The sequence below is a fragment of the Bos javanicus genome, chromosome 23, assembly GCF_032452875.1.
Source record: "Bos javanicus breed banteng chromosome 23, ARS-OSU_banteng_1.0, whole genome shotgun sequence".
In the NCBI taxonomy this organism is placed as follows: Eukaryota; Metazoa; Chordata; class Mammalia; order Artiodactyla; family Bovidae; genus Bos; species Bos javanicus.
This window is the reverse complement of record NC_083890.1, coordinates 16,541,247-16,566,810: the sequence shown is the minus strand read 5'-3', so window position 1 is coordinate 16,566,810 and position 25,564 is coordinate 16,541,247. Positions and strand designations below refer to the sequence as shown.

Genomic DNA, 25,564 nt, shown 5'->3' with positions numbered 1-25,564 from the left:
TTTTCTTCTGGGAAAAGCAGCCATTCTTTGCAAAATCAAGACAATCACAGTTGCACATTTTCCCAAATCTTTGGCTGTATTGCAATGGTTGTTTCATTTTGTAATCTCCAACTAAACATTTCCTAACCATGGATTAACAATATAGTTACTGACTGGTTTCTTTTAACAGTATTTATCCAACATAACAAAATAAACTGCAATTTGTTATACTTTTTTTTACAAAACATTTTATAAATATTTTTACAAAATGTATACAAAGCAATTTCAAGTGAGACATACTATACAAATGAAGGTATTTAAGCAAATAAAGCCCACACCACACTGACAGTGAGTGACGCGTCCTCTTAAGTCAAGTCAGTCTGTAAGGCCCCCCTAATCTAACAAAGTCTACTAAACTCTTCAGCACTAAAATAGTTCTTTTTCGTAATTGCCAGTTTAAAATTTGCTTTATCTTTAGGCAGTACTTAAGGACACAGAAAATCAAATGCTTAATAACAAATTCACACTCTTCCACAACAACAGAAAAAAAAAGAAAGAAAAGAAAATGATTTTTGTTACTGAGTACGAGTAGCTCTAAAACTTAACTTCGACTAATGAACCTTAACAACTGAACGTTGGCCATCCGAGGCTGAGCTCTCACCCTCCACCAGAGGGGCCTCGACATGCGAGTTATGACCTAATCACAGGAATCAAATATACTTCGTAATCGTCATTTGTCATTATCTAGAATCTTTCCTCCGTTAAAAGTAAACTTACATACAAGGACACAAAAATTTACAAGTTTCATTTTGGTAAATTAGGCTCTCTGTTTTCTAGACAAGTGTCAAATCTTTAAAAAACCCTTTAAGATGGTATATTGAAAAGCTGGGACTGGGGGAGCAGGGCAGGCAGGGAAGGAGAGAGGTGACAAATGTACATGAATCTATCTTGTCTCTTAAGAATTCCACTGATTCGGTAATTAATGTAATGCATTAGTAGCCTCCAAGAAGGCTTCCAGGTATAAATTTCCACAATGAGAAGAATTTGATCAGGAGGAACCACCTTTAAGGCTTGCTAGTAATTAGGGAAGCATGAGCCCTAAGAGAAGAAGAGCCTGTGACATCATGGGGTTCAGAGCAGGGTGTTATCCCAGGGCTGCCCAAACAGAAAGTTCCAACTGGCAATACCAACTTATCTTTCTAATATGTTACAATACGGGAAAAAAGGGGAAATCTGCAACTTGGACATTGGCACAAATAAGGAAAACATGGCAACCGTGAAATGGCCCAGACTTTCCGGTTTCTATTGGCTCAGGGGTGGGAGTGGGGAAAAGGTATTTTGCTTTTGCGAAGACTGGCAGTCCCCCAGGATTTCTCTGTGTGCGTGTGTGTGTGGGGGGGCACTAAGGGGCAGGCAGAGTCTAGGTCTTCTGTCGTGTTTTCTAGGAATCAGAAGCCCTCCTTTCCATTGCAGGCCAATCTGGAAAAGAAATGTCCAACATGATGACAGGGGTTGTCCTCATGTTGGGGAAGGCCAGAAGTAGATCTTGGCAACGTGTTCGAGTGAAGACCAGTGGGAGTTCCTCTAAAGCCAGAGAGATGGACAGAAGAGATGAGAGCCTGTCCACATAAGAGGGAGGGTGACTGTGTACACTCTGTAGCCAAAATAACCTCTGTACCTGAACAGCCCAGACACACGCACACACGTATGTCAGGACACACAGAATGCCACGTGTAGCGTTCCCAATGTGAGGGGACACTGATGGTTGCGGTGACCTTGAGAATGAGAGTGACAACAGAAATGGGAGGAGCTGGGGCAGGCATACAAGAAAGGAAAATGGGAAAGCGCCCTGAAAAGAAATATCAATAAATAAAGCAGTAAGTCACACCCATGAACACGAACATGGGCCAAACACAAACCATGACAGGGCGTGTCCTTTGGCTCTCAAGTGGGCATCTGGGTCTCAGAGCTTTCCTTTCAGTGGTGGGCTGCCTGGTTACCTTTGGTTTGTCTGTGTTTTGGTAATGATTGCTGCCGGGGGGTGTGACTACTGTTCTCAGACAACAGGAAGCAGAAACAAGGCCAAAGTTCCCTTAACATTTAAACTGAAAAATTATAACACAGTTTTCAAATGAAAGTGCTTTCGATGCTTGGCTATTTGTTGTGGGAGGGGGTGCGAAGAGAGGTCGAATGAAACAAAACCCAGCAACTAACAAAAACATACATTGTATGTTGACTAGATCCAATTGTAGAATGCAAAACACTTATTTTTTTCTCAACAGTGAACATAATATATATGCTTTTACATATATACATATTATATTTCTCAGGGCTCGATCCTGGCCTCCCCTGTACACTGTGCCACTTAACTGGTTTCCATTTTTCCTTTATTTTGCCTGGTGAGATTATCTCAAGTCATGCTGTCGCAACTCAAAACAAAGTTTTCCCTAGATGAAATTCAACGTGGATATGCTGAAGAGGTGAGGTTTTGCTCAGGGAGCATCAGAAAAGCACTTGAATGAACAGGAAGCCCTGTTTGTGCGCTATAGGTGCTCAGGCTGGGGTTGTGGGTCCCAGCAGAGCAGCCAGGACTAACTGCTCACAGATGGCCGAGGGGAGAGCCATGTGGTCTCCTGGCCCATGACAACCCCAAGACCCACCCCCCTCAAAGCCCAAATTTGGAGATACAGTGGGGATATTCTTTAAAAAGTATCTTCTAACAGTCCTGTTTGATTTTCTTTAATAAAGTCTGTTCTTTTCAAATGACTTATGATTGTCAGAATTTTACCTAGGGCCAAGTGTACTGTGATTTCATTGAATTACAGTGTTTGGGAAAAAAAATAAACAACAACAAAAATGACGATAAGCACTTTTAAAACACTTGAAATGTATAGGGCCTATCAGACTGCTTTCTAATAAGGATCAGCTTTACTAAAGGATCTCCCTGTAACCACGATGAGTATTGCTCTTAAACAAAGAATGGGATTGAAATTAGAAAGAATAACCTGTGATGAAAGATCAAGCAGGCTGGAGACAGGAGACCGTTTCCATTGCTTTTGCCAGGAAAGAATGTAACTTGTCCAGGGCGGGGTCTTGGGGCGGGTGCGGGGAGGACTGCGCTATTAACACTCTAGGATACTATTTACAGCTGCTTCTAAAATAGAGTCAGTTTCTACGACGCCTTCACTGTGGTCCGGGATGAACTTTTCCAGGCAGTTTTCCTGCGAAGCCATTGGAGAAAAGTTGGGGAAATCTAACTCGACAGAGCCGCTAACCGTGGGGTCACTCTGGGACTGCCGCCCAGCCTTTTTGAGTTCCAAAATGTTCTTAAATGTCGTTTCTAAACTCTTGGTAAGCTGGAGATCGGGCTGGGGCTCGCCTGACCCTTTCATGATGTCTGTGTGTAAAACTTCATTCTTTGGAGAATTCCGCAGCGTCTTGTCCTGGAAGGAGCTATTACAGGTCATCTCCAGCTGCGAATCTACTAGGAGGCTTGAGAGTTTGCTGTCAGGACCGTGATCTGGTCTGGACGAGTTTTTTCGGTGGCCTTCAGGGCCGGGGGAGCACTCGCTGCCTTTTGCAGAGTCTCTCCGGCTGGTTTTCTCTTCAGACGCACTCCGGTACTGAGCGGAGCCCACTTTGTCAAATTTCAGTGCTCTGCCGAGGCAGTCGGTTTTTTTAGAAATGTTTCCTTCTGCAGAGACCACGATGTGATTAGGCACTAGATGAAATTGGTCATGATTCATTGGTTCTGCCAGGCCTGCTTTGGCTCGGTCTCTGCTCTGGGCCTTGGCCGTCAGATGCACAGAACTTGTTGTTTTACCACCATGCTGGTCACTCCGGCTGAACTGCATCTCATGGGCAGCTTTATCGAGTTTGAAGGAACAACAGAAATCAGCCTGAAAACCCTCTGCAATTGGGAACGAAAAGAATGTTAATGAAAGGAGGAGGCAGTGAGGACTAGACAGCAGCCCCTCAGTGGGTCAGGTGCAAACTGCCCCCATCCCACCCTCTAAATCAGTGGTTCACATCCAGGAACGTGCAGAAGCACAGTTGGAGGGTGTCCTATAAAAGCAACCTGTAAATGATATATGCAAGTGGGAACCAGGAGTGGAAGAAAACTTGTAGGAATAAAAACATTTATAGGATGGTGAAACCATGGGTGAAAATCCATACTCCACAAATTGTTATAATGTTATTGGATTTAAAAATTTCAGAGGCTAGAAAATAGTATGGAGAATACTTTTTTTTTTTTCCCCTATTTTTCGGCCATACCATGTGGCATGCAGAATTTTAGTTTCCCAATCAGGGATGGGACCCATGCCGCCTCCATTGGCAGGCAGATTCTTAACCACTGGACCACCAGGGCAGTCCTGAGAATCCATTTCTAAAAGGCGGAATGTGGGTTACTCCAGCATGATGCAAATGGCAGGAAACTGATGGGGTATTCAAAGGGCACCCACAAGGAGCATTACCATCCATTAGCTTATGGGCAGGGACCATGCTTCACTGACTCCCCCCAACAAGGTCTGGCACACAGTAAGACAACTCAATAATTGGCTGAGGTTTAGTTGCTTCTGGGAAGGCTTCTGACTTACTTAGTTCTCAAAAAGTAGAGAAAGATTGAGAAGTGTGAGTTTACAGGAGAGAAGAAGATTCAGTTAACCGAATGTCAAATTCTGGTTTGGATTTTGCAGAACATAGACCTTCTCAGAGGATTCATATCGTGCTCTCAACTCCGGATTTTTTCTCCCTGGAATCCAGGATCTACCTTCAGGTCTTATCCCGCAAGGTCAGTTCAGATGGTCTCCCCAAAGCCACGGCCCCGGAACCCTGGCAGGAGCTCTCCTTGGCTTTCACTCTGACAGTTCTTACCGGGGTCTACGAGCGCCAGACGCTTGTCCCGGGACAGAGAAGCTCTTTCCTCCTGGTTGAACATTCTGTCAATCATCACCATCTCAGCGGAGGGGTTGATCCGCTAAAAATGAGAGAGTCTAGTCATTTCAGATGCCTTTTAACAACTTCGAACATCTTGCTGCATTTGGGGGACAGAGGAAGCAATCAGAGAAGAAAATGTGTTTATCATTGACATATTTTTTAAAATTGTATTTTTTGGGAAAAGGTTATTTACAACATTGGTACAAACTTCAAAAGGTACTAAAAGGGGATGTAGAAAGTAAGCCTTCCTTCTTCACCTGCCCTGTGCAATGCCTTGCCCACCCACCTAGGGCCCTCTCTGGAGGTACCCTCTGCCAAGCAGTTTAACAAACTCTTCCAGAGATATTTTATGCACACACACACATTTACATTATTCATTCTCTATTTTTTGCACACAAATGACAAGCAACTATATGCACTGTTCTCTGCTTATTTCCTCCTCTGCTTAATAATATGTTGGAAATCTTTTTGTTCAGACACTCTTTTACTTTATATTTTGCTATGCTATAATCATATTTTGGCCTTGCAGCACAGCTTGTGGGATCTTAGTCCCCTGATCAGGGATTGGACCCCCATGGGCCATGGTACTGCAAGCGCAGAGTCCTAACCACTGGACCGCCAGGGAATTCCCTATGATTGTGTTTTGTATTAAGGCTTTCCTTAGAATTATTTCTTGCTGTACAGAATCAAATCTTATTCATTCTTAGTTTACATAAAATAATTTATGTTTTATTTATTTAACATAAAATAATTCATGGCAAAACATAATTTGTCCAAATAATTAGTTCATTTGTCCAAATCTGTCCAAATGATCCTTTTCTCATGAATGACAGTCTTCTTGATATCTCAGTTTTATTGCAGAAATGATTGTCAAAGTAAGAACAACCGTTTGACTTTAGTGGCACAATTTAAAATAAATATATATACGTTACAGGCATATCTCATATCTCATTTCATTGTGCTTTGTAGATACTGCATTTTTTTTTTTAAAACAAATTGAAGGTTTGTGGCACCCCTGCATTGGGAAAGTCTATTGGCACCGTTTTCCCAGCAAACGTTGAATAACATTTGCTTATTTCATGTCTCTGTGTCATGTTTGGGTAATTCTCCCAATATTTCAAACCCTCTGCCAGCAAAAAGATTACAACTCACTGAAGGCTCAGATGATGGTTAGCATTTTTAAGCAATTAAGTATTTTTAAATTAAGACATACACATTTTTGTTCTGGACACAATGCTATTGCATACTTAACAGACTATAGTGTAAACATAACTTTTATATGCATCGGGAAACCAAAAAGTTCATGTGAGTCACTTTACTGTGATATTCACTTTATTGAGGTGGTCTGGGGAAATAAACCCTCAAAAGCTCTGAGGTATGCCTGTTTATGGAACAACAGACTTGTTCCAAATAGGAAAAGGAGTACATCAAAGAAGTATATTGTCACCCTGCTTATTTAACTTATATGGAGAGTACATCATGAGAAACACTGGGCTGGAAGAAGCACAAGCTGCAATCAAGATTGCTGGGAGAAATACCAATAACCTCAGATAGGCAGATGACACCACCCTTATGGCAGAAAGTGAAGAAGAACTAAAAAGCCTCTTGATGAAAGTGAAAGAGGAGAGTGAAAAAGTTGGCTTAAAGCTCAACATGCAGAAAACTAAGATCATGGCATCTAGTCCCATCACTTCATGGGGAAACAGTGGAAATAGTGTCAGACTTTATTTTTGGGGGCTCCAAAATCACTGCAGATGGTGATTGCAGCCATGAAATTAAAAGACGCTTACTCCTTAGAAGGAAAGTTATGACCAACCTAGATAGCATATTCAAAAGCAGAGACATTACTTTGCTAACAAAGGTCCGTCTAGTCAAGGCTATGGTTTTTCCAGTAGTCAGGTATGGATGTGAGAGTTGGACTGTGAACAAAGCTGAGTGCTGACGAATTGATGCTTTTGAACTGTGGTGTTGGAGAAGACTCTTGAGAGTCCCTTGGACTGCAAGGAGATCCAACCAGTCCATTCTAAAGGAGATGAGTCCTGGGTGTTCTTTGGAAGGAATGATGCTAAAGCTGAAATTCCAGTACTTTGGCCACCTCATGCGAAGAGTTAACTCATTGGAAAAGACTCTGATGCTGGGAGGGATTGGGGGCAGGAGGAGAAGGGGACAGAGGATGAGATGGCTGGATGGCATCACTGACTCGATGGACGTGAGTTTGAGTGAACTCCGGGAGTTGGTGATGGACAGAGAGGCCTAGTGTGCTGCGATTCATGGGGTCGCAAAGAGTCAGACATGACTGAGTAACTGAACTGAACTGATGCCTGTTTATATATATATATATATATACACAAACACACACACACACACATAAAGTAAACACAAACATTCATATTTACACTATACTGTATACATATATAATACAGTTCAGTTACTCTTCCAAGGTAAATTCTCAAAGCTGACTTCAAATTAAAAGCCAGTTATAGACTCCCCTGGTGGTACAGTGGATAAGAATCCACCTGCCAATGCAGGGAACATGGGTTCCATCCGTGGTCTGGGAAGATTCCCATATGCCTCGGGGAACTAAGCCCACACGCCGTTACCTACTAAGCCTGTGCTCCAGAGGCCGGGAAGCGAAACTACCAAAGCCCACAAGCCCGAGAAGCCACTGCAATGAGAAGCCTGTGCACCACGAGGGAGCAGCCCCCGCCTGCCGCAATGAGAGAGGAGCCCATACACAGCAACAAAGACCTGGCGCAACCGAAAAAATAGCCACTTGTAAGAGACCAGTTTATTAGTCCGTATGATTTTAGAGCTGCTTCTAAAATCTCATAGATTTGGTCTTTCCATCATTTTCGGAGATAATCTGACTCCTTTCTCTAATTTGCTGTGCTTTAAAATCAATTTTAGTTTCTATTTGGAGGGCTGAAAATGTTCTGGAGTTAGGGAGTGCTGATGGCGGCATAGTCTGTGAACATATTAAAATCCATCAGGTTGTACATTTTAAAATGAAGCATGATTTTTATGACGTTAGTGACCTCTCAACTGAAAACAAAACTAATTTTAACATCTGTCACCTCATCTTTTCAGATATTATTCTGAACAACCTTCAGCAGAAGTGTCACCGGTCCTCTCCTGCCTCTTCCCGTTGATGAGAAGCAGTGGACAGCACTGAGTACGGGGGGCGGGGGTCAGGGGTCCTGGTCTGTATCCCAGCTCTGCTAATTACAGAACAAACTTACCGGCTGTATGGCGTTGGGCAAATTACGTGAGCAAGCCCCAAATCCTCACTTGGCACACACTGAGAGTGATCAGTCACGGAAAGCACAGCACTTGTATTTGGGTTGGCCAAAAAGTTTGTACGGAAAATATACAGAAAACCCGAACAAACTTTTTGGCCAACCCACAGCTGCTGTTAGCAGTAGGTACAGGTAAAGGTAACTTTTTCTACAATTTTAAGTATCTGCTCCTTTTAAACTATGGTGGGAAAATGTAATTCCTTGAAGTTTTTCTCTCTGAACTAGTAGCTGTGACCTGTGGAGTTTAAGAAACAAACTGGGCTCAGTGGAACTTTACCATGGCATCCTCCAAGAGCAGGCATCTGTACTTGTTAAGCATAGCTTGGGTCCTTTTCAGGAGCTGAGTGGCAACTGTTTCAAATTCACTGTCAACTTTAAAAAGAGAGAGAGAGAAAAAAACAGTAAGAGAGTGCACACCAACCACTAGGCCCTTCACTCCTCCACTTTCTCTCTCAGTTTAGCTCTTCCCTGGTTAGACGTGATGCTTCTGCACGGCTTTCCCTTACTGTTCACTGGCATGTGCTCTCAGAAACTCATTTTAATACGAGCTTATTTTAACTCTGATTAGGAAACCAAAAACATAACTCCTTTAAGATCATCTATAAAAGAAAAGCACGAAACACAGAACAGCAGCAAATATCAATGAACAGAGAATCATCTACTAGTTCAGGTGACCGAAGCCTCCACTTCCTTCCAGAGCATGAAAATCTGAAACCACTGAGACAATGAGGTCCTACTGTCTGGGCCGGGCAGACCAGGTTCCCGCAACCACACCAACTAGTCCACGGCATCTCGCAGGTCATGGTCCTGTGGCTCTGTCCTTTGTCTCCAAACGTCTCAGTTTCCACTTCGCTCTTCTCAGAGCCTCCACATCCCTATTTCATGCTGGATGAGGATGAAGAGCACCCTGGCCTTCCCAGGGAAGCTCACAGTGGGCTGATGGCTGTGCTCCCATTAGAGACCCTGGCCAGAAGGACAAGGCTGGGGGCAGCTGAGGGGCTGATTCAAGCAGTGGAGGGCGCCTAACGGGGTCCAGGCTGGGAACATGGTGGGAAGGAGAGTAGAACTGGGCAGCATGGCTGAGAGAGGCAGAAGGGCCAGGCATCGGAATGGGCTAAGCTCGAGGCGGGATAAGAGGATGTTACCTCTAAAACGTTTCGCCAGTTTCTGGATGTGGAGCGGTGCCTTAGACTGCCTTTGGAACCACAAAGCTTTTGGAGGGCTACAGTATCTAATTCAAAACGGTGACGCTGACAGCTCAGGGTATGTGTGTACTCAGCCTACACGCCAAGGACTGTGCCTGAATCACTGTGCAGAGCACCTAGACCAGGGCCGTCCCACCTGCAGCCAGAGTCCAGACAATGTTCTGCATTCACTGCCCTCAAACTTGCCCATAAGATGTCCAGACATTTGGGTATCCCTTCCCAGAATGCTGAGAAAAATAAGTCAGAATTCTCAACATGGCCTGGGAAACCAAGTAAATTGGGAAGATGGCAGGTCTGCGGTGAAAAAGAGTAATCCAGTGACCATCTGGGGGCAACGAGCTCAGGTTCTCCTGTGGGCCGTGTCCCCAGGAGGCACTCTGGGGCTCCAGCCTGCTCACCTTTCCTCAGGTCCTCCTCTGTGGGCATGGAGCCCTGGCACACATGGTAGGACAGCAGCCTCTGCACCGCATCACTGAGTGACCGGAACTGATTTTTGTCAGGTGTCACCGCGTGGGCTTGGTCCCTCTGTAACTGCTGGAGAATGCTGAGAGAGAGAAATTGTCGATGGCTGTGTTGAGTCACGTCAAGAAATCTAATCACAATGGTTATTCGCATGCAAAGACAATGAGACACCCAGGGATGTTATCATCTATAGTATAGTTTTATACTCTGTACATCATAGTGGGTTTAGTTTAGTCTGACCCTGAGTTTAGTCTCAAACTTTGACCCTGGCCTCTAAAGCACCATGTTCCCACCAACCATTCAAGTGCGGGTGCTCACACAGACCCTGGCAATGCCTCACCACTGGCCAGCTAAGCTTCTGGTTAACATTTCTGTTCTGAACATAGGGATTTATCAAAGCATGCTTCTCAGAGATCCTGAGGCCAGTCAAAGGGCATGTGGTTGCTCAGAAGACAAAGAACTATTCTTAAGAACAAAAGGGTAAGCAGTAGGCTCAAACTACATTTGATATACATACGGGTGCTAACAAACTATAGGCAAAGCCTTCCGAAGTATACTTTAAAAAACATATAGCATCATGACCTGACGGCTGTTGTCTATTTGTTGAAGGTTAGGAACCTAGAAAAACATTCAAAATGGTTAATTTCCGAAGGGGACTCACAAAGCTCCTTTAGTCAGCTGTTTGGCAGCAGGCCTCTTCTGTCCTCCCGGATGACCATCCACCTGAGGACAAAACACACCTCTTCTTAGTCCCTTCTGTAGAAAACATAGCAGAACACAGTTCCACATAAAGGTCACTGTGGCTGCAGCCTTTTCAGCTCTCTATCAAGAGCACACTCTAAGGATGTAGAACTTGCCATGTTGGAAAGCGAAACAAGGAAGTCCCACAGACCCATGCAGCAAAGCTGCGCTGTGTCAAGATTACAGAAAGCTGTGCTATCAGCTCCTTGAAGGGATTCACTTGTACCTTAAAGCCTGAATTCCTAGCTCCCTCCACAAACGCTTCATCATATTTTAATTTTTTCCTTTGGCCACCTTGTGACACGTGAAACTTCCCTGACTAGGGATCAAATTCATGCCCCTCTGCAGTAGAAACAGAATCTTAACCTCTGGACAAGCAGGGGAGCCCTTAAATGCTTATTACTGCTTTTTTAATTTGGCTGCACCAGTTCTTAGTTGCAGCATGTGAAATCTAGTTCCCTGACCAGGGATCGATCCCAGGACCCCTGCATTGGAAGCACAGAGTCTTAGCCACTGATGACCAGAGAAGTCCCTTCATTATATTTTTGAAAACACAATATTTTAAGTGCCAGCTTCATAAACAGCTGAAAATTCAGTAGGTAGTCCTTAACTCATCTTCTCAGTAGTAAATAAGGAACCAAACACATCTGAGCTCTTGTTACATCTAGTCCAGGTGTGTGACCTAGCAGGGTATTTCTCAGATCACAGTAAGGAACAAATACTCCTCCTGTCAGAACCTGAGAACTGAGCCAGATCCTTCACTGAGCATCCAGGTAGGCCCAGACGATCACAAATTTCATTAGGCTATTAAGTGGTAAAACTGATGGAAAAGAAACTAAGGCCTTAGAAAATGGAAGACAAAAAAATTTGTTTCTTCCTTTTTAGACCAGTGGATGAGTTAAAAGACCATAGAGTCTGACTACTTCATACACTACAACAGGGGGAAAAAATCTCTAGTATAACTAAGAGGAACAGATCTACTTTTGATAAGATAATGGTCATTATCATTCAACAGTAAACTACATTTTTTGAGTGCCTATTATGTGTTGGCTGCTGGTATATTATTATTTTTTGTATTCAGAATCATTTTTATTTTTAAAAGATAAATTTTTGCACTGTTTTATTTTATTTAACAAGTACTTAATATTTTCACATGAATACATTTTCCAAGAAAAATCAGAATGGAATTTTTCAACTAAAATGTAATTCAAAGGCTATAAATTATTCTTTCTTTAAACAAATGTATTAATGTATTACTATATTTTGGGACACATTCTATTTACTTTTGCTCTTGAGGATTAATTTTTTCTTTTTAATTAAACTTTCTGTTTTGGAGTATAGCTGATTAATAATGTTGTGATAGTTCCAGGTGGACAACTGCTGGTATATTATTGATTCCTGAGGAAATCATAGCACTGAAAGCATGTAAGGAAGAGATGCATTCATCCTAGAAACACTGACATTACAAGACCTGGCCCTTGGGGAAGGTCTTCAGCGAGCACCTCTGTGGGCACACAGGGCATCGGGGCTGACTGTGCAGAAGGGGATGTGACGTTTTCTTTCAATCACACTGAACATTAAGAAGAAGCCAGGCAACTGTCTTCTACCTGCACCGCTGGCTGGCCAGGAGGTGATCCAACGACTTTTTCCTGTTGGGGCTGTGTGGTTCCTAAGGACGCTGGTATAACTTTGCTTCCAGAATCCTGCCCTATTAGAATGAACACATGAGACAACATTCAACAGAAACAGTAAATCAGGCCCAGCAGGTAACCCCTGGAGTCCAATATACACACATTACTGAACTTGCTGAAATAGATTTATCGTGGATGTTGGCTATGAGAAAGGAAAGCAGAAGTACATTTATCTACCAAAGTGCAAAAAGCAGAGGTAAGGGTTATGAAAGATTATTTATGTAATACATAAACACATGCACAAATGGTAATAAATAAAAGCTGTCAATGCTACGGTTTCAAATCATCTAAGGTCTACGGAATAGGCCTCGAGCCAGTGTGATCTGTCAGTACCACCGAACCTCCAAATACTCACAACTTAAGGAAAGGGAGGCCCAAATGGGACTGGCTCTGAGTGTTCACAGTGTCATCTTTTCTGGTACTTACTGAGCAGTGTGGGTGTTCAAGGCTTTAGAAGCAATGGGAGACATGACCCATGATACTTTCTGTCTCAGAGGGGTGAATTCTAAATACACCTATACAAAGCAACATGAGGACAGCCGCAAAGTCACATGTGCCATATAATACTATTTTCATGTCACTATTTTCAAAATACTAGATTTCACTCTTTCTAAGCAGCATACTTTTTGAACATAATTTAACCGAGGTGTTTTAATTTCTCATTTTTTATATAAAATGATGGCACAGATGCAGCATGGTATATAACTTGGGTGGAAGGGATACAGAAGGCAGGTAGGATCAGAGCAGAGGTGAGGCGGAGTGGAAGAGATGTAGGATGACGGGCATGCAGAGAGTGCCCCCTGGGAAGACGGGCACAGACTGAGGAGAGCTCACAGGGGGACTCCTGACCTGGCAGTGCGGTGCTCAAGAGGCCTGGCATGGGCGCTGGCCTCAGGCCATCTGTGGTCTTGGAAGCAGAAATGGGGGAAGTCTGATTCAAGCTTTTTTTCTGAGCCTGTGAAAAACATGGCCAAGATGGAAAAATTAAATCCATGATAAAAGCTTTAAAAGATCACTTAAAATGCCAACCAAGCCAGTTAATGAGTCTCCTGCATCGCCTTCAGGTTAGATTACAAAACAATTTTCCCTGTCACATTGGAAGAACTGCAAAGAGTACCCTCTAAAGCCTCCAGGCATGCTGAGTCTTCTTGACACCATTCAGGGATGCAGAGTGCATTGACACCAGCTGCTTTCTTGCTCCTGGAACTCCTGTGTCCATGGTACTCAGATGCAGAGCTGAGCCTGGAGCTCAGTTTCTACCCCACAACAGTTTCTAGCTTCAGGAATGCTTTATCACACCTGCAAGGATTATGACCTTGACTATTCGGGGTCTGCAGGAATGCTGAGCACCCGGTCAGGGCCTAAGTGCCAACTCCAAATCTATTGTCAACACTCGCTGTTTGCTGTATAGATGATCTGAAGGACCTCTCACCTCTGCTGTCTGGGAGGTCTTTGGTTCATGAAATGACAGCCTTAGGTGGCAGGTAACTGGGAAATGTAAATTCAACTGAATATTAGTCCGGGAAAAATATCGCTAGAAAAATTAATCTGATGTTTAAACTGTTATGTGCTTTTCTATAAATAAGGAAGATGAACTGGTGATGTTTAAGGGCTAACAAGTTCTAGCTCTAAAAAAATCTGTTATCTCTATAATGCATTTAAAGTGATAAACAGTTTCTGGGCTTCCTTGGTGGCTCAGTGGTAGAGAATCTGCCTGCAATGCAGGAGACACAAGTTCAATCCCTGGGATGGGAAGATCCCCTGGAGGAAGGCATGGCAACCCACTCCAGTATTCTTGCCTGGAGAATCCCATGGACAGAGGAGCCTGGCAGGCTAGAGTCCATAGGTTTGCAAAGAGCTGGACATGACTGAAGCGGCTGAGCACACACGCACGCACAATATAGGGTGGGTTTCTACACCACACCCAATTTTTAATCCTTTATGTCATTACTATTTCACAGTGCAGTAAGTTTTCAGTTTTTCCTTCAATTTTGTACACCAGCAGATGCTTAGCATAACCATCTCCATGGGTGATGGCCTGTGACTTTGGCCTAAGGAGAAGTTTCCCACCAACCATTCACATGCGGCTGCTCACAGAACTGGGTAATGCCTGGTCACTAGCCAACTAATGCAATTAACTAGATATGTTAATATTTCTGTTCTAAACAGCGAATTATGCTAAACAATGATCTATTTGGCTCCTTTTTCTAATACAAAAATGAAGAGGGATTTGACATCATCCAAGAAAAACTGGAGGAGATCATTACAAAGACGGAAATGGTCACCTTGCTCATCTTTCCATTAGCAGGGAAGCTTGGACCTGCATCTCTTAAGTCTACAGGCAATATTCATACGTTCTTAGTGAGAACACCACAGGGGAGAACCTCCCAGTCTTCACAGAGTTTCCCCTGGCACAGAACCCCACACTCTCCTACCGCAGAGAAGCCACAAGGAGGATGTCCATGTTGCAGGGAGGCCTGCAGCTTTCCTCACAAGTATTTCCAGCAGACAAGCACTAAGGGCCACCGTGACCCAGTGGTTAGGACTCTGGACTTTCACTGCTGTGGCCCAGGTTCAACCCCCGGTTGGGGAACTGAGTTCCTACAAGCTGCAAGGTGTGGTCAAAAAAAAAAAAAAAAGAAAGGAAGGTACTACTTTGGATAAAAAACAGATAAAAGTTGGAAAAATGTGGTCTAACAGGGCAAGGCTATATTCTAGATGGGACTCTGAAATAACGAGATCAACAGATGAGTAGATGAACCAGAAGGAATACGTTCAAATGACCAAAGTCCTCACAGCAGTGCTGCCAGGACACATCTTTGGAATTTCTTTCAATAGGCCTAGTTCACATAAAACAGAAGAATTTCATCCTTATTGCTTAAGAGCATACAACTTTGAAAAACTGAATACGTAAATGGCACTACCCAGCCTGATCTCCCAACTTATTTATCAGTCATGACCCTGAATGACTCTTAGCTATTAAACAGACAAATAAAATTCATGCATACATAAGGAGTAAAACTAGGGAACTCTCCAGTAGTTCAGTGGTTAGGACTCCAAGCTTTCACTGCCGAGGGCTTGGGTTTGATCCCTGGTTGGGTACTAAGACCCCACAAGACGTCCAGCACAGCCAAAACAAAAAAAAAAGTTAAAAAGTACATAAGAAAAGCAAGGAAGAAATCATCATGAAAGTCAGGAACAGGCTGGGGTTAGGGAGGCACACGGAAGGAGGAGGTGGTCTGTGCGGGTGCTGAGAACAGTCCATTTCTTGAGTTGTTACTTGCACAGGTATTTGTTTATAATTATTTGGTAACTGTACATTTATGTTTTCTTTATTTTCCTAAATGTGTGTGTGTTTTCATAATATAGAAGAGTAACAAGAAAAAAAAATACCCCGAACAATCTAATCTAATGTCAAAGCTGCTTTCCAACTGTGATGTTGGAGAAGACTCTTGAGAATTCCTTGGACAGCAAGGAGATCAAACCAGTCAATCCTAAAGGAAATCAGTCCTGAATACTCATTGGAAGGACTGATGCTGAAGCTGAAGCTCCAATATCTTGGCCACGTGATGCGAACAGCCAACTCACTGGAAAAGACCCTGATGCTGGGAAAGAATGAAGACAAAAGGAGAAGAGGGTGACAGAGAATGAGATGGTTGGATGGCATCACTGACCCGATGGACATGAACTTGGACAAACCCTGGGAGATAGTGACGAACACGGAGGCCTGGTGTGTTGCAGTCCATGGGGTCGCAAAGAGTGGGACACGACTTAGCGACGGAATGACAATAACAGCAAAGGGAATAAACTGCCGCTGTGTCTGAAAGCAAGGCTGCTCTCTGCAGGATGCCTCTCGTTTGAGCAGGTTCTGGTATGAGTGTTTTACAGGCCTCTTGCCCACCTGAGTTGGGGCTCAACACTGGCATCAGCGCATTTTCATCCTCCAGCTGCTGCCCGTGCCCCTGACTGTCCCTCCGCTGGGGACTGGAATGATCTCCCCAGCTGGTCCATGCTGGGTACCATGGAGGTTGGGTGGGCCAGGCTGATGGGAGAATGGCAATCCCCTGGGAATGTGGCTTACACCTCCATTCACCAGGTCTGTATGTTTGGAAAGCTCTGCTGCCCGACAGGCCCGCTCCGTTTCCAGATGTCACTGGTCACTTCCAGTCCTCTGATTTTCCGGGCAGGACTTTTGTCTGGTTCACTACTGAATCCCCAGCACCGGAAGAGGGCCTGACACCACAGCGAGCACAGGGTGAACCGCTGTCAGATGAAAACAAGTGAGTGAATTCCACGGCAGTGTAAGTTACAGGGGTCCCTACTTCCTCCTAGTCCAAAGCTCTCCCTAGCAGCCAACAACTTTCTGCCACTTCCCTCCCAGTTTAGGTTGCCCGCAACTGACAGTCTTTCCCAGAAATAAAATTTATCATTCTGGTCTTTTTTCCCTGAGCTCTAAGGAGAAAACTTTCTCTTGAAATATATTTTCTTTACAATAGAGAAGCTACTGAAGGCTATTTTCTTGCAAACTTGGCTCCAAGAACTCTGCTCACATCAGTGTATGATTTTAACTCTTTAGATCCTGCATTATCTTGATACCATGTGAATACAGAGAAATCCCCCAATGAATCAGAATACAGAATCTATCCCTACCCAGCTCTGTGGTACCCTTTGTAAGAAGCCCACAGCAAACTAGCAAGATTATAAGCATCAGGCATCTGCTGAATGAGGGAGGCCACTGGGAATCTTCCCAGCCCACGCCCTCCTCTGGGAATTGCCCCCCACCGCCACAGAAATGGGTGGAGCCAGCGTGGTGGACACACACAGGGCTAGAGGATGTAGAGAGCCAGAATCCAGGGCAGGGGCACCTCTTCTTCCCGTGGAAAGTGCCAATCCTGCCAGTGAGCAGCTTCTCTCTCCTAGGGGTGCCTTTCTTTATTTCGGCTCAGGCCGAAATATTATTTCCTAATTTGAACAAAGGCTCTGTACAGAGCAGCAGAGGCCCCATGAGGCTGCTCCCTCAGGTCACCCGTGACTGGCTCCTCTGGTCAAGGCTGACTGAACCTCGGGTGGGCCAATCAGATGCTCTTGGAGTTGAGAATGGGGGGAGCGGGTGGGTACCTAAGAGCAGTCATTCTCAAGGGCAGGTTTGTAGCCTAATTGTACCAAGATCACCTTGGGGAGCTTCTGAAAGACAAAGTTTTGGGGTTCCATCCACAAAGATGGATTCAGAAATCCAATGTGGCGTTTAGGAATCCTTTATTAAACAAAGCTTTCCAATGGATTCTGATGTATTCTGAAGGTGGGGAAACCACTGCATTTGCCAGTCTCTGTTTTTCTTTTTTCTCTTTTTCCAGTCTCTGTTAAATGGTTGGCAAATATTGTGACGTTGGCCTGGGCTGGCCACTTGGGGCCAGAAGAGGGAGAGGGGACCGTGAAGGAGAGAGGCAGGCACATGCCATCTTGGAGAGGCCAAAGGAACAGCAGAGAGCCTGGTTCTGACCCTTATAAAGAAGCTGCACTCCATGAGATGTTCTTTTTTGCTAAACAAGTTAGAGTGAGTTTCTGATAGTTGCAACCCAAAGTACCCTGACTAAGACATTTGGGCGTTCACTGTATACACCATACAACGGTAATCAAAGAGGGGGGCTGAAGGATACCACTACAGGCCTTGCCTTCTGAACATTTACCAGCCAAAGAACACCCAGGCGGGCCCAAACCCAGCCCATCAGTGCACCACAGTTACGACAGCTGATCTCAGGCCCTCAGGCCTGACCAGTAACCCTTTCTTTCTCTGGCTAGCTCCCTGCTCATTTTCCACTGAAGGCTATTTCACTGTCTTCAAACCTGTAAGCCAGGTGAGAATTCATTCCACCTTCTACCATCAAAGTATGACCTCACCTGATCCCCAGTCATCCCTTCTCCCTTCCCTGTTACAGTGGAAGAAGCATCTCCCCTTTTTTTCCTACAAAGAATCCCACTGATGCCCTGGAATTCATGTCCTTCTCCTTCCCAAGAGCTTTGGAAAAAAGGTCCAGGCTTTCCTGTATCTTATAAAAATCACCCACTGGACTCCACACATCTGTGGAGCTACTGCAGGGTCAGTTACTGTCATTTTTCTGGAAGCTGTCCATGCTCATCACCACACTCCTCATCTCCCCTCATCTATAATCTGGCTTCTGCACATATCACTCCATGGAAACAAATGTTACCAAGGTCAAAAACTGCCTCCCTGTTGCTAAATATGTCAGAAACATTCCCATCCTGACTTCCACCAGCCCCTCAGTGACACTCAACTCTATGGACCCCAGCTATCCCTGCCTGCCTCATTTTCCTTTCTTAGCTTCCAAACCGCCAAGACCTTTTGGTTTTTGTAGAATATTCTGAATCTCTTTGTCTTTCTGTGTCCACCCCCAAAGTGTTGAAGTGTGTTAGGGTTCTCTTCTGGTCACTCTTCCTTCTCTACTGACACACTCTTCCTGATGCCTTTCCTCCACTCTGGCCGCTTCCATCGTGATATACATGCAAGTCAGTCCCACTTCAGCTGGCATTTCACCCTCTGCTTCAGCATATGGAGCCGTCTCCCATACAACTCCGTTGTCACACAAGCACCTCATCCTTGACAAATATCCTAAACTAAACTCAGAACTTCCCTTCAAACCACGATGTCTTCCCCTGTTCTCTATTTCAGTGAACCTGGGTGTCACAGTCAGGAATCTCGGTTCAGTTCAGTTCAGTTGCTCAGTCATGTCCAACTCTTTGTGACCCCATGGACTGCAGCACACCAGGCTTCCCTGTCCATCTCCCAGAGCTTTCTCAAACTCATGTCCATCAAGTCAGGGATGCCATCCAACCATCTCATCCTCTGTTGTTCCCTTCTCTCACCTTCAGTTTTTCCCAGCATCAGGGTCTTTTCAAATGAGTCCGTTCTTCACATCAGGTGGGTAAAGTATTGGAGTTTCAGCTTCAGCATCAGTCCTTTCAATGAATATTCAGGACTGATCTCCTATAGAACGGTCTGGTTGGATCTCCTTGCAGTCCAAGGGACTCTCAAGAGTCTTCTCCAACACCACAGTTCAAAAGCATCAATTCTTCGGCCCTCAGCTTTCTTTACAGTCCAACTCTCACATCCATACTTGACTACTGGAAAAACCAGAGCTTTGACTAAACGGACCTTTGTTGGCAAAGTAATGTTTCTGCCTTTTAATATGTTGTTTAGGTTGGTCACATAGCTTTTCTTCCAAGGAGTAAGTGTCTTTTAATTTCATGGCTGCAGTCACCATCTGCAGTGATTTTGGAGCCCCCCAAAATAAAGTCTCTCACTGTTTCCATGGTTTCCCCCTCTATTTGCCATGAAGTGATGGGACCGGATGCCATGGTCTTAGTTTTCTGCATGTTGAGCTTTAAGCCAACTTTTTGGTTAAAAAAGTCAGGAATCTGTGTCACCCTTATTCCGCCACTCCAGCCAATCAATCAGAAATCCTGTCTAACCTGCCTCAAATCCATTTCACTTCTTGCCCTTTCTACTGCCGCCCAGGCGGAGTCGGTTTTCACTCTGTCACGCTGAGGCTATGACCCCATGATGGCTCTGTGACACAGCATCAGGGTCCTGTAGGATTTAGTGTCCGCTTACCTTTCCCACTGAAATCTTCATGCCTCACTTGAACCTGTTCTCCTTCCCCACAGAACCACATTCTCTTCCCTCCCCAAGGCCTTGCACTTGCTGATCCTACTGCCGGAACATTCTTGACTTAGACCCTCTCTTGCTGGATAACTTCCTTCTCCCTTAGGAGGGCTCAGTCAGAAACCACTATTTCATGGAAACCTGCCCCATCTGGGTGAGAGGCTCCTTTCTGGAACCTGGAGCTCCGGGCTGCTCTCACTGGAGCACTGAGAATACTGGCCAGCTTGTCTGCTGCCTTCTGCCCTGCAACAGCCCATCGTAGCCCTGGGACATGGCCCAGGGCTGGCCGCGCAGGGGCTGACACACTGCTGAACGAATGAATCAACGAAGGAGACAGTACAGCGAGTGATTATACTGGTGGGCAGTATAAACAAACAGTGCAGAGAAGGATCAGTGGATGGGGTGAGAAAGGCTTCACTCTTTTAGAAGTCTGGATGCCCTGATGGAGGGAAAGCCGTCAGGCCAGACAGGAAAGGACATTCAGTGGATACCCATCAGCAGAGGCTTGGGGCTCATGGTGAGTCTGGCCTGTCTGGGGAACCATGAGGGGTCGTGCCTGGCAACCTGAAGAGTTCAGCTTGAGTTCAGCTTAAGGGCTGGGCTGGGGGTTTGTACTTTTCTCCTGTGCAATGAGAAGCTCCCAGATGCTGTGGTTTAGGTCACTGAACAAATGTTTTGGGAAGATGAATGTGATGGAAACCAGACTTTTGGAAGAGGCTGAAGGCAGATTAATCACTCAGACAATGGTGACAGCCACCTAATGACAATACGAATGGGCCTTGGGAACCATCTACTCATTGGCCCTTCTTCCTGTTTGCACTTTAGAATCACTTGGGGAGCTTTTGAAAAATGCTAATGTCTAGAGCCTTTAATCCAGATCATTTAAGTCAGAATTTATGGGGGTAGCTATATTTTTACAAAGCTCCCCAGATGATTCTATGGCTTGGCTAGGGTTTCCTCATTTTCAAGGAAAACAAGGGCTCAGAATTTAAGATATGAACTTAGATCACAAAACCAGTCACTGGCAGAAGATGACCTGCAAGTGAGCTCTGATTGCTACTCCAACTCTTGTTTTACCCATTATACTGCTGTCCCTCTTAAAGTCTAGCCCCAAGTACGGATGCAGAAAGCAGAGCAATGGGAGGCAGTGTGGTAAGACAGCTAGCAGGTGAAGTCTGCCTTTACAGCAATTCGCCCATGCTCTGAACCTCCAAGTCCTTGACTGCAAAATGGGAACAATAATGCTACCTGTGGCCCCAAGGTATGTACCAGTTGTTAATAATATTATTACTTTCATTGTTATTGGGAAGAATGGATGTGAGACATTCAAAGAAGAATTTGTAGGATTTAGTAACCTATTAAAAGTATAGAAGGAAAAGAAAAAAGCAAGAACATCTAGATTATGAAGTCTGAGTGTCTGAGCATTCAGTGGTTCCATGGTAAGGTAGGCAGGCTGAGCTGGATGCAGAAGGAATTAGGGAGGGGCAAGGATGGCTGGAGACTTCAGTGGTGACCACTCCAGAAATCTCTCACACAAAGCTCTCAGGGAATTTTAGTTAGTTACTTAGTTAGTAGGGGCTTCCCTGGTGGCTCAGAGGTTAAAGGGTCTGCCTGCAATGTGGGAGACCTGGGTTCAATCCCTGGGTTAGGAAGATCCCCTGGAGAAGGAAATGGCAATCCCCTCCAGTAATCTTGCCTGGATCTAAAGAGAGTTGGACTTACTTTGTTTACTTTTGTTTGATAGGCTAAACTCTTGAAAACTGCTTTAATCAGTGATTTGTAAAATATTAATCCACTCATGAGAATCCCAGGGACGGGGGAGCCTGGTGGGCTGCCATCTATGGGGTCGCACAGAGTTGGACACGACTGAAGCGACTTAGCAGCAGCAGCATTCATGAGAAAGCCTAAGTCCTGTAAATGACTCTTTGTATGAAGAGATTTAAATTCACAGGGCTCCTTAGAGAAATGACTGATTCTAGGTGTGAGGCAAGGAAATCATAAGACACGCCTATAACATCTTGTCCCACAGAGTGCTCAAGGGAGGTGGGGGGCTGACAAAAGCACAGGAGGCACCTTAAGCAGCCCTCGCCTCCACTGACCAGACGGGACAATTTAAGCATCAAGAGAATAAGGAAAGCAATAGATTGCAACACTAACTATGAAAGAAAATACACGGTATTTTAGAGAAATACACTAAAAAATTAGAGACGAACTTCTGTGTCTCGATAGCTTCAGAATAACACTGGGCAGGGAAGCCTGAGTCAGGTATGGATAACACAGAAGCAACCACGAGTGGGTAAGCCCTGAAGCTGATTGAGCATGAGGGTTCAATATACTACCTTGTCTACTTTTGTTCATGTTTGAAGTTCCTCATAGGGACTCCCCTGGTGGCCCAGTGGTTAAGAATCCACCTTGCAATGCAGGGGACATGGGTTCAATCGCTGGTTGGCAACCTAAGATCCCATATGCCGTGAAGCAACTAAGCCCACGGGCATAACTACTGACCCTGTACGCCACAACTGAGTCGGTGCATGGCAACGATAGATCCCACATGATGCAATGAAGATTCTGCATGCCGCGATGAAGACCTGATGCAGCCAAACAAAGTAAATAAGGAAATAAATACAATAAAATTCCCCAAAATAAGTAGTTTTAAAGTGAATGAAAAAACAAACTATGATGTCAGGACTTCCCTGGTGGTCCAGTGGCTAAGACTCCACACTGCCAACGTAGGGGGGCCTGGGTTCAACCCCTGGTCAGGGAACTAGGTCCCACATGCTGCAACTAAGACCTGGCATAGCCAATTAAATAGATTAAAAAGAAAAAAAACAACTATGATTTCATAGTGTTATATGCACACATACACATATATACTGGAGAAGGCAATGGCACCCCACTCCAGCACTCTTGCCTGGACAATCCCATGGACGGAGGAGCCTGGTAGGCTGCGGTCCATGGGGTCGCTAGGAGTCAGACACAACTGAATGACTTCACTTTCTATTTTCACTTTCGTGCATTGGAAAAGGAGATGGCAACCCATTCCAGTGTTCTTGCCTGGAGAATCCCAGGGATGGGGGAGACTGGTGGGCTGCCGTCTATGGGGTCGCACAGAGTCGGACTCAACTAAAGTGACTTAGCAGCAGCAGCAGCTCACATATATACACAATGTGAGAAGAAAAGCTCTCTTTTTTGGAAAAATCTCAATCACTAACAGTAGATAGAATAATTAGAAAATCATTTTGCAATCACTAATTGTAGTATCTATCAGTGAAGTCAATGGCGAAAGGCTGAGAAACAAGAGGGTCACGTAGTCCCAAACACCGTCCCAGAGATTATGTCCTCCTGTACTGGTGTAAGATACTTTTGAATACCTCGAGGAGAAACCTGGCCAGCGGGGCCACGGGAACCAAGTGATCACCCATAAAGGGACAAACAAACATTGTATGCCAGCCGCTTGGCCAGGATCTAATCATGAGGAAACAATCAGTCAGTGCTCTGAGGGCCACCCTTGAAACAACCGACCCAGGCTGCTATAGCCTAAAGAGACGTGACAGTAAGTGCTCAGTGCTTTCCAGAGTGAGGCATTGTCATAAAGGGCCTTACTGGCTCAACAGGAAGAAATCTGATATAATGTTATTATACAAATGTTAAATTTCCTGGGCATGATAGTGATACTGAGGTTGTGGTGAAGAGAGTCTTTGTTTTTGGGAGATACTTGCTAAAGAATTTAGTGGTCAAGGCTCATGCCATTTTGCAACTTACTTTCAAATAGTTCAGAGGAAAGGGTGTGTGTGTATGTCTGTGTTTGGAGAGAGAACCAGAGACATCCAGACACAAACAGAACAAATGCTACAAAACATAAACAAGCAGTGGATCTCGGTGCAGAGGTTCACTGTACTCTCCCAACTTTCCTGTGGTTTTGAAAGTTTTCATAAAAGAAAAGGTGGGGCGGGGACTTAAGTTCACTCTTTAAGAAGCTGGTTAAACTAGAGGCAGCTGGGTGGCGGGTGACAGGAGGAAGGAAATTTTTCACTGTCGTACACAACTTTCTGTACCTTTTGAATTTTGAACCAAGTAAGTGTATTATCGATGGCAAAAAAAATACAGTTTATATTTAAGACTCGTTTAATATTAACACTTTATAGTATCAAAACTTGCTAAATGAAATTTCCCCAAGTAGATAAACATTGAAGGCCCTTGATAATGGTATTTTTGTTCCTTACAATGTTCTATAAGGTAATTTATACAGAAATTATAAAGTACAAGAGTCACTGTCCTTCTGGATTTCCTGGGAGTGTAAATGTTAGATGGCACCTCAACACTACTTTCCCAGCTGTGCAGCCTCCGAGGTTATGTCCTCCTTATTCCACAATACCTGACATTTTAATTGTTCTGGAAAACCTAGAGCAGAACACATGGGGTATAATGCAAGATTTAGTTCCCAAGATGCTTTGACATTAAAGTCACAAAAAATGACTCTGGAGCTGCTGGAATATGCCTCTTGTTACCTTTGGATAATTGAAACTTTGGGGAGTTAGAGAGAGAGATTTTTCCCCCCTTCATTGAAGCATTATTGAAAAAAATGAAAAAGAAAGGAAATGACCATGCTGTGGCTGATTATGTATAATTAATTATAATAAACATAAAGTAGACCAATATATACAGATATCATGAGACCCTCAAGTTATCTAATTAAGTAAAAATGGGTATGGTAACAGGTACGGTGTATTGCAGAGTTAAGTGTATATGTGACGTGTGCTGGATATGCAAAGGATGTCTCTGGGGGAAGAGAAAGAACACAGAAACACTGGTGGCCTCTGGTAGGGAAATCTGGAAGAGGAGGGTTTACTTTTCATTCTAAGCTATTTTGGAACTGTTTCTAATTTTTACCAATGGGAAGTTTTACTTTTAAAAAAAATGCATCAATATGTTGATAAATGCTTTCCAGGTATCACCTCCTCTACATGAGTAAATTTTTTAAATTAGAAGAAAACAGAGTATCTGTAATTCCATCACCCAAGGAACAGCTGTTAATGGAGTAGTACATTTCCTTTTAATCAAGTTTCTGAGTGTTTGGTAAGCAAGAGGGTTTTCTATTTTCTAGTTCACCATATTGTCTTTCATCATTTTTCTAAAATAGAAAGCAAACTGCTTATTAACTATTTTACAGTTAAATGTACATTTTAAATATTTCATGTTTAAATGTGCACTTACAATGATTTTATAAGTGAAATTCACTCAGTCGTGTTTGACTCTTTGCGACCCATGGACTATACAGTCCATGGAATTACCCAGGCCAGAATACAGGAGTGGGTAGCCTTTCCCTTCTCCAGGGATCTTCCCAACCCAGGGATTGAACCCAGGTCTCCTGCATTGCAGGCAGACACTTTACCCTCTGAGACACCAGGGAAGCCCATGAATTAGTGATTATAAAACTATTTTCCATGTATTCTAGGATTGGGCAAATAAGCAAATATATTATGGGGCAGGCTTTTTCACTATTAGAAAGGGAAGGGAAAGGGAAGTCGCTCAGTCGTGTCCGACTCTTTGTGACCCCATGGACTGCAGCCT

The 25,564-nt window shown here is 44.2% G+C and overlaps 2 protein-coding genes across 3 annotated transcripts in view; one reads left to right on the top strand and one right to left on the bottom strand.

Annotated features, from left to right (window-relative positions):
• Nucleotides 1–25,564, top strand: part of PEX6 (peroxisomal biogenesis factor 6) — a 351,627-nt gene that overhangs the window by 83,703 nt on the left and 242,360 nt on the right. The window lies entirely within an intron of this gene.
• The window catches only part of BICRAL (BICRA like chromatin remodeling complex associated protein), an 80,038-nt gene continuing 54,529 nt past the window's right edge, over nt 56–25,564 (bottom strand). For both annotated transcript variants that reach the window (XM_061398196.1, XM_061398197.1), the window contains exons 6-12: nt 13,162–13,267; nt 12,229–12,329; nt 10,542–10,603; nt 9,817–9,962; nt 8,491–8,585; nt 4,855–4,957; nt 56–3,889 (exon numbers count right to left, since the gene is read on the bottom strand). In XM_061398196.1, the coding sequence (XP_061254180.1) occupies nt 3,102–3,889; nt 4,855–4,957; nt 8,491–8,585; nt 9,817–9,962; nt 10,542–10,603; nt 12,229–12,329; nt 13,162–13,267 (1,401 nt within the window). In that variant the 3' untranslated portion in view covers nt 56–3,101. The remainder of the gene's footprint in view (nt 3,890–4,854; nt 4,958–8,490; nt 8,586–9,816; nt 9,963–10,541; nt 10,604–12,228; nt 12,330–13,161; nt 13,268–25,564) is intronic.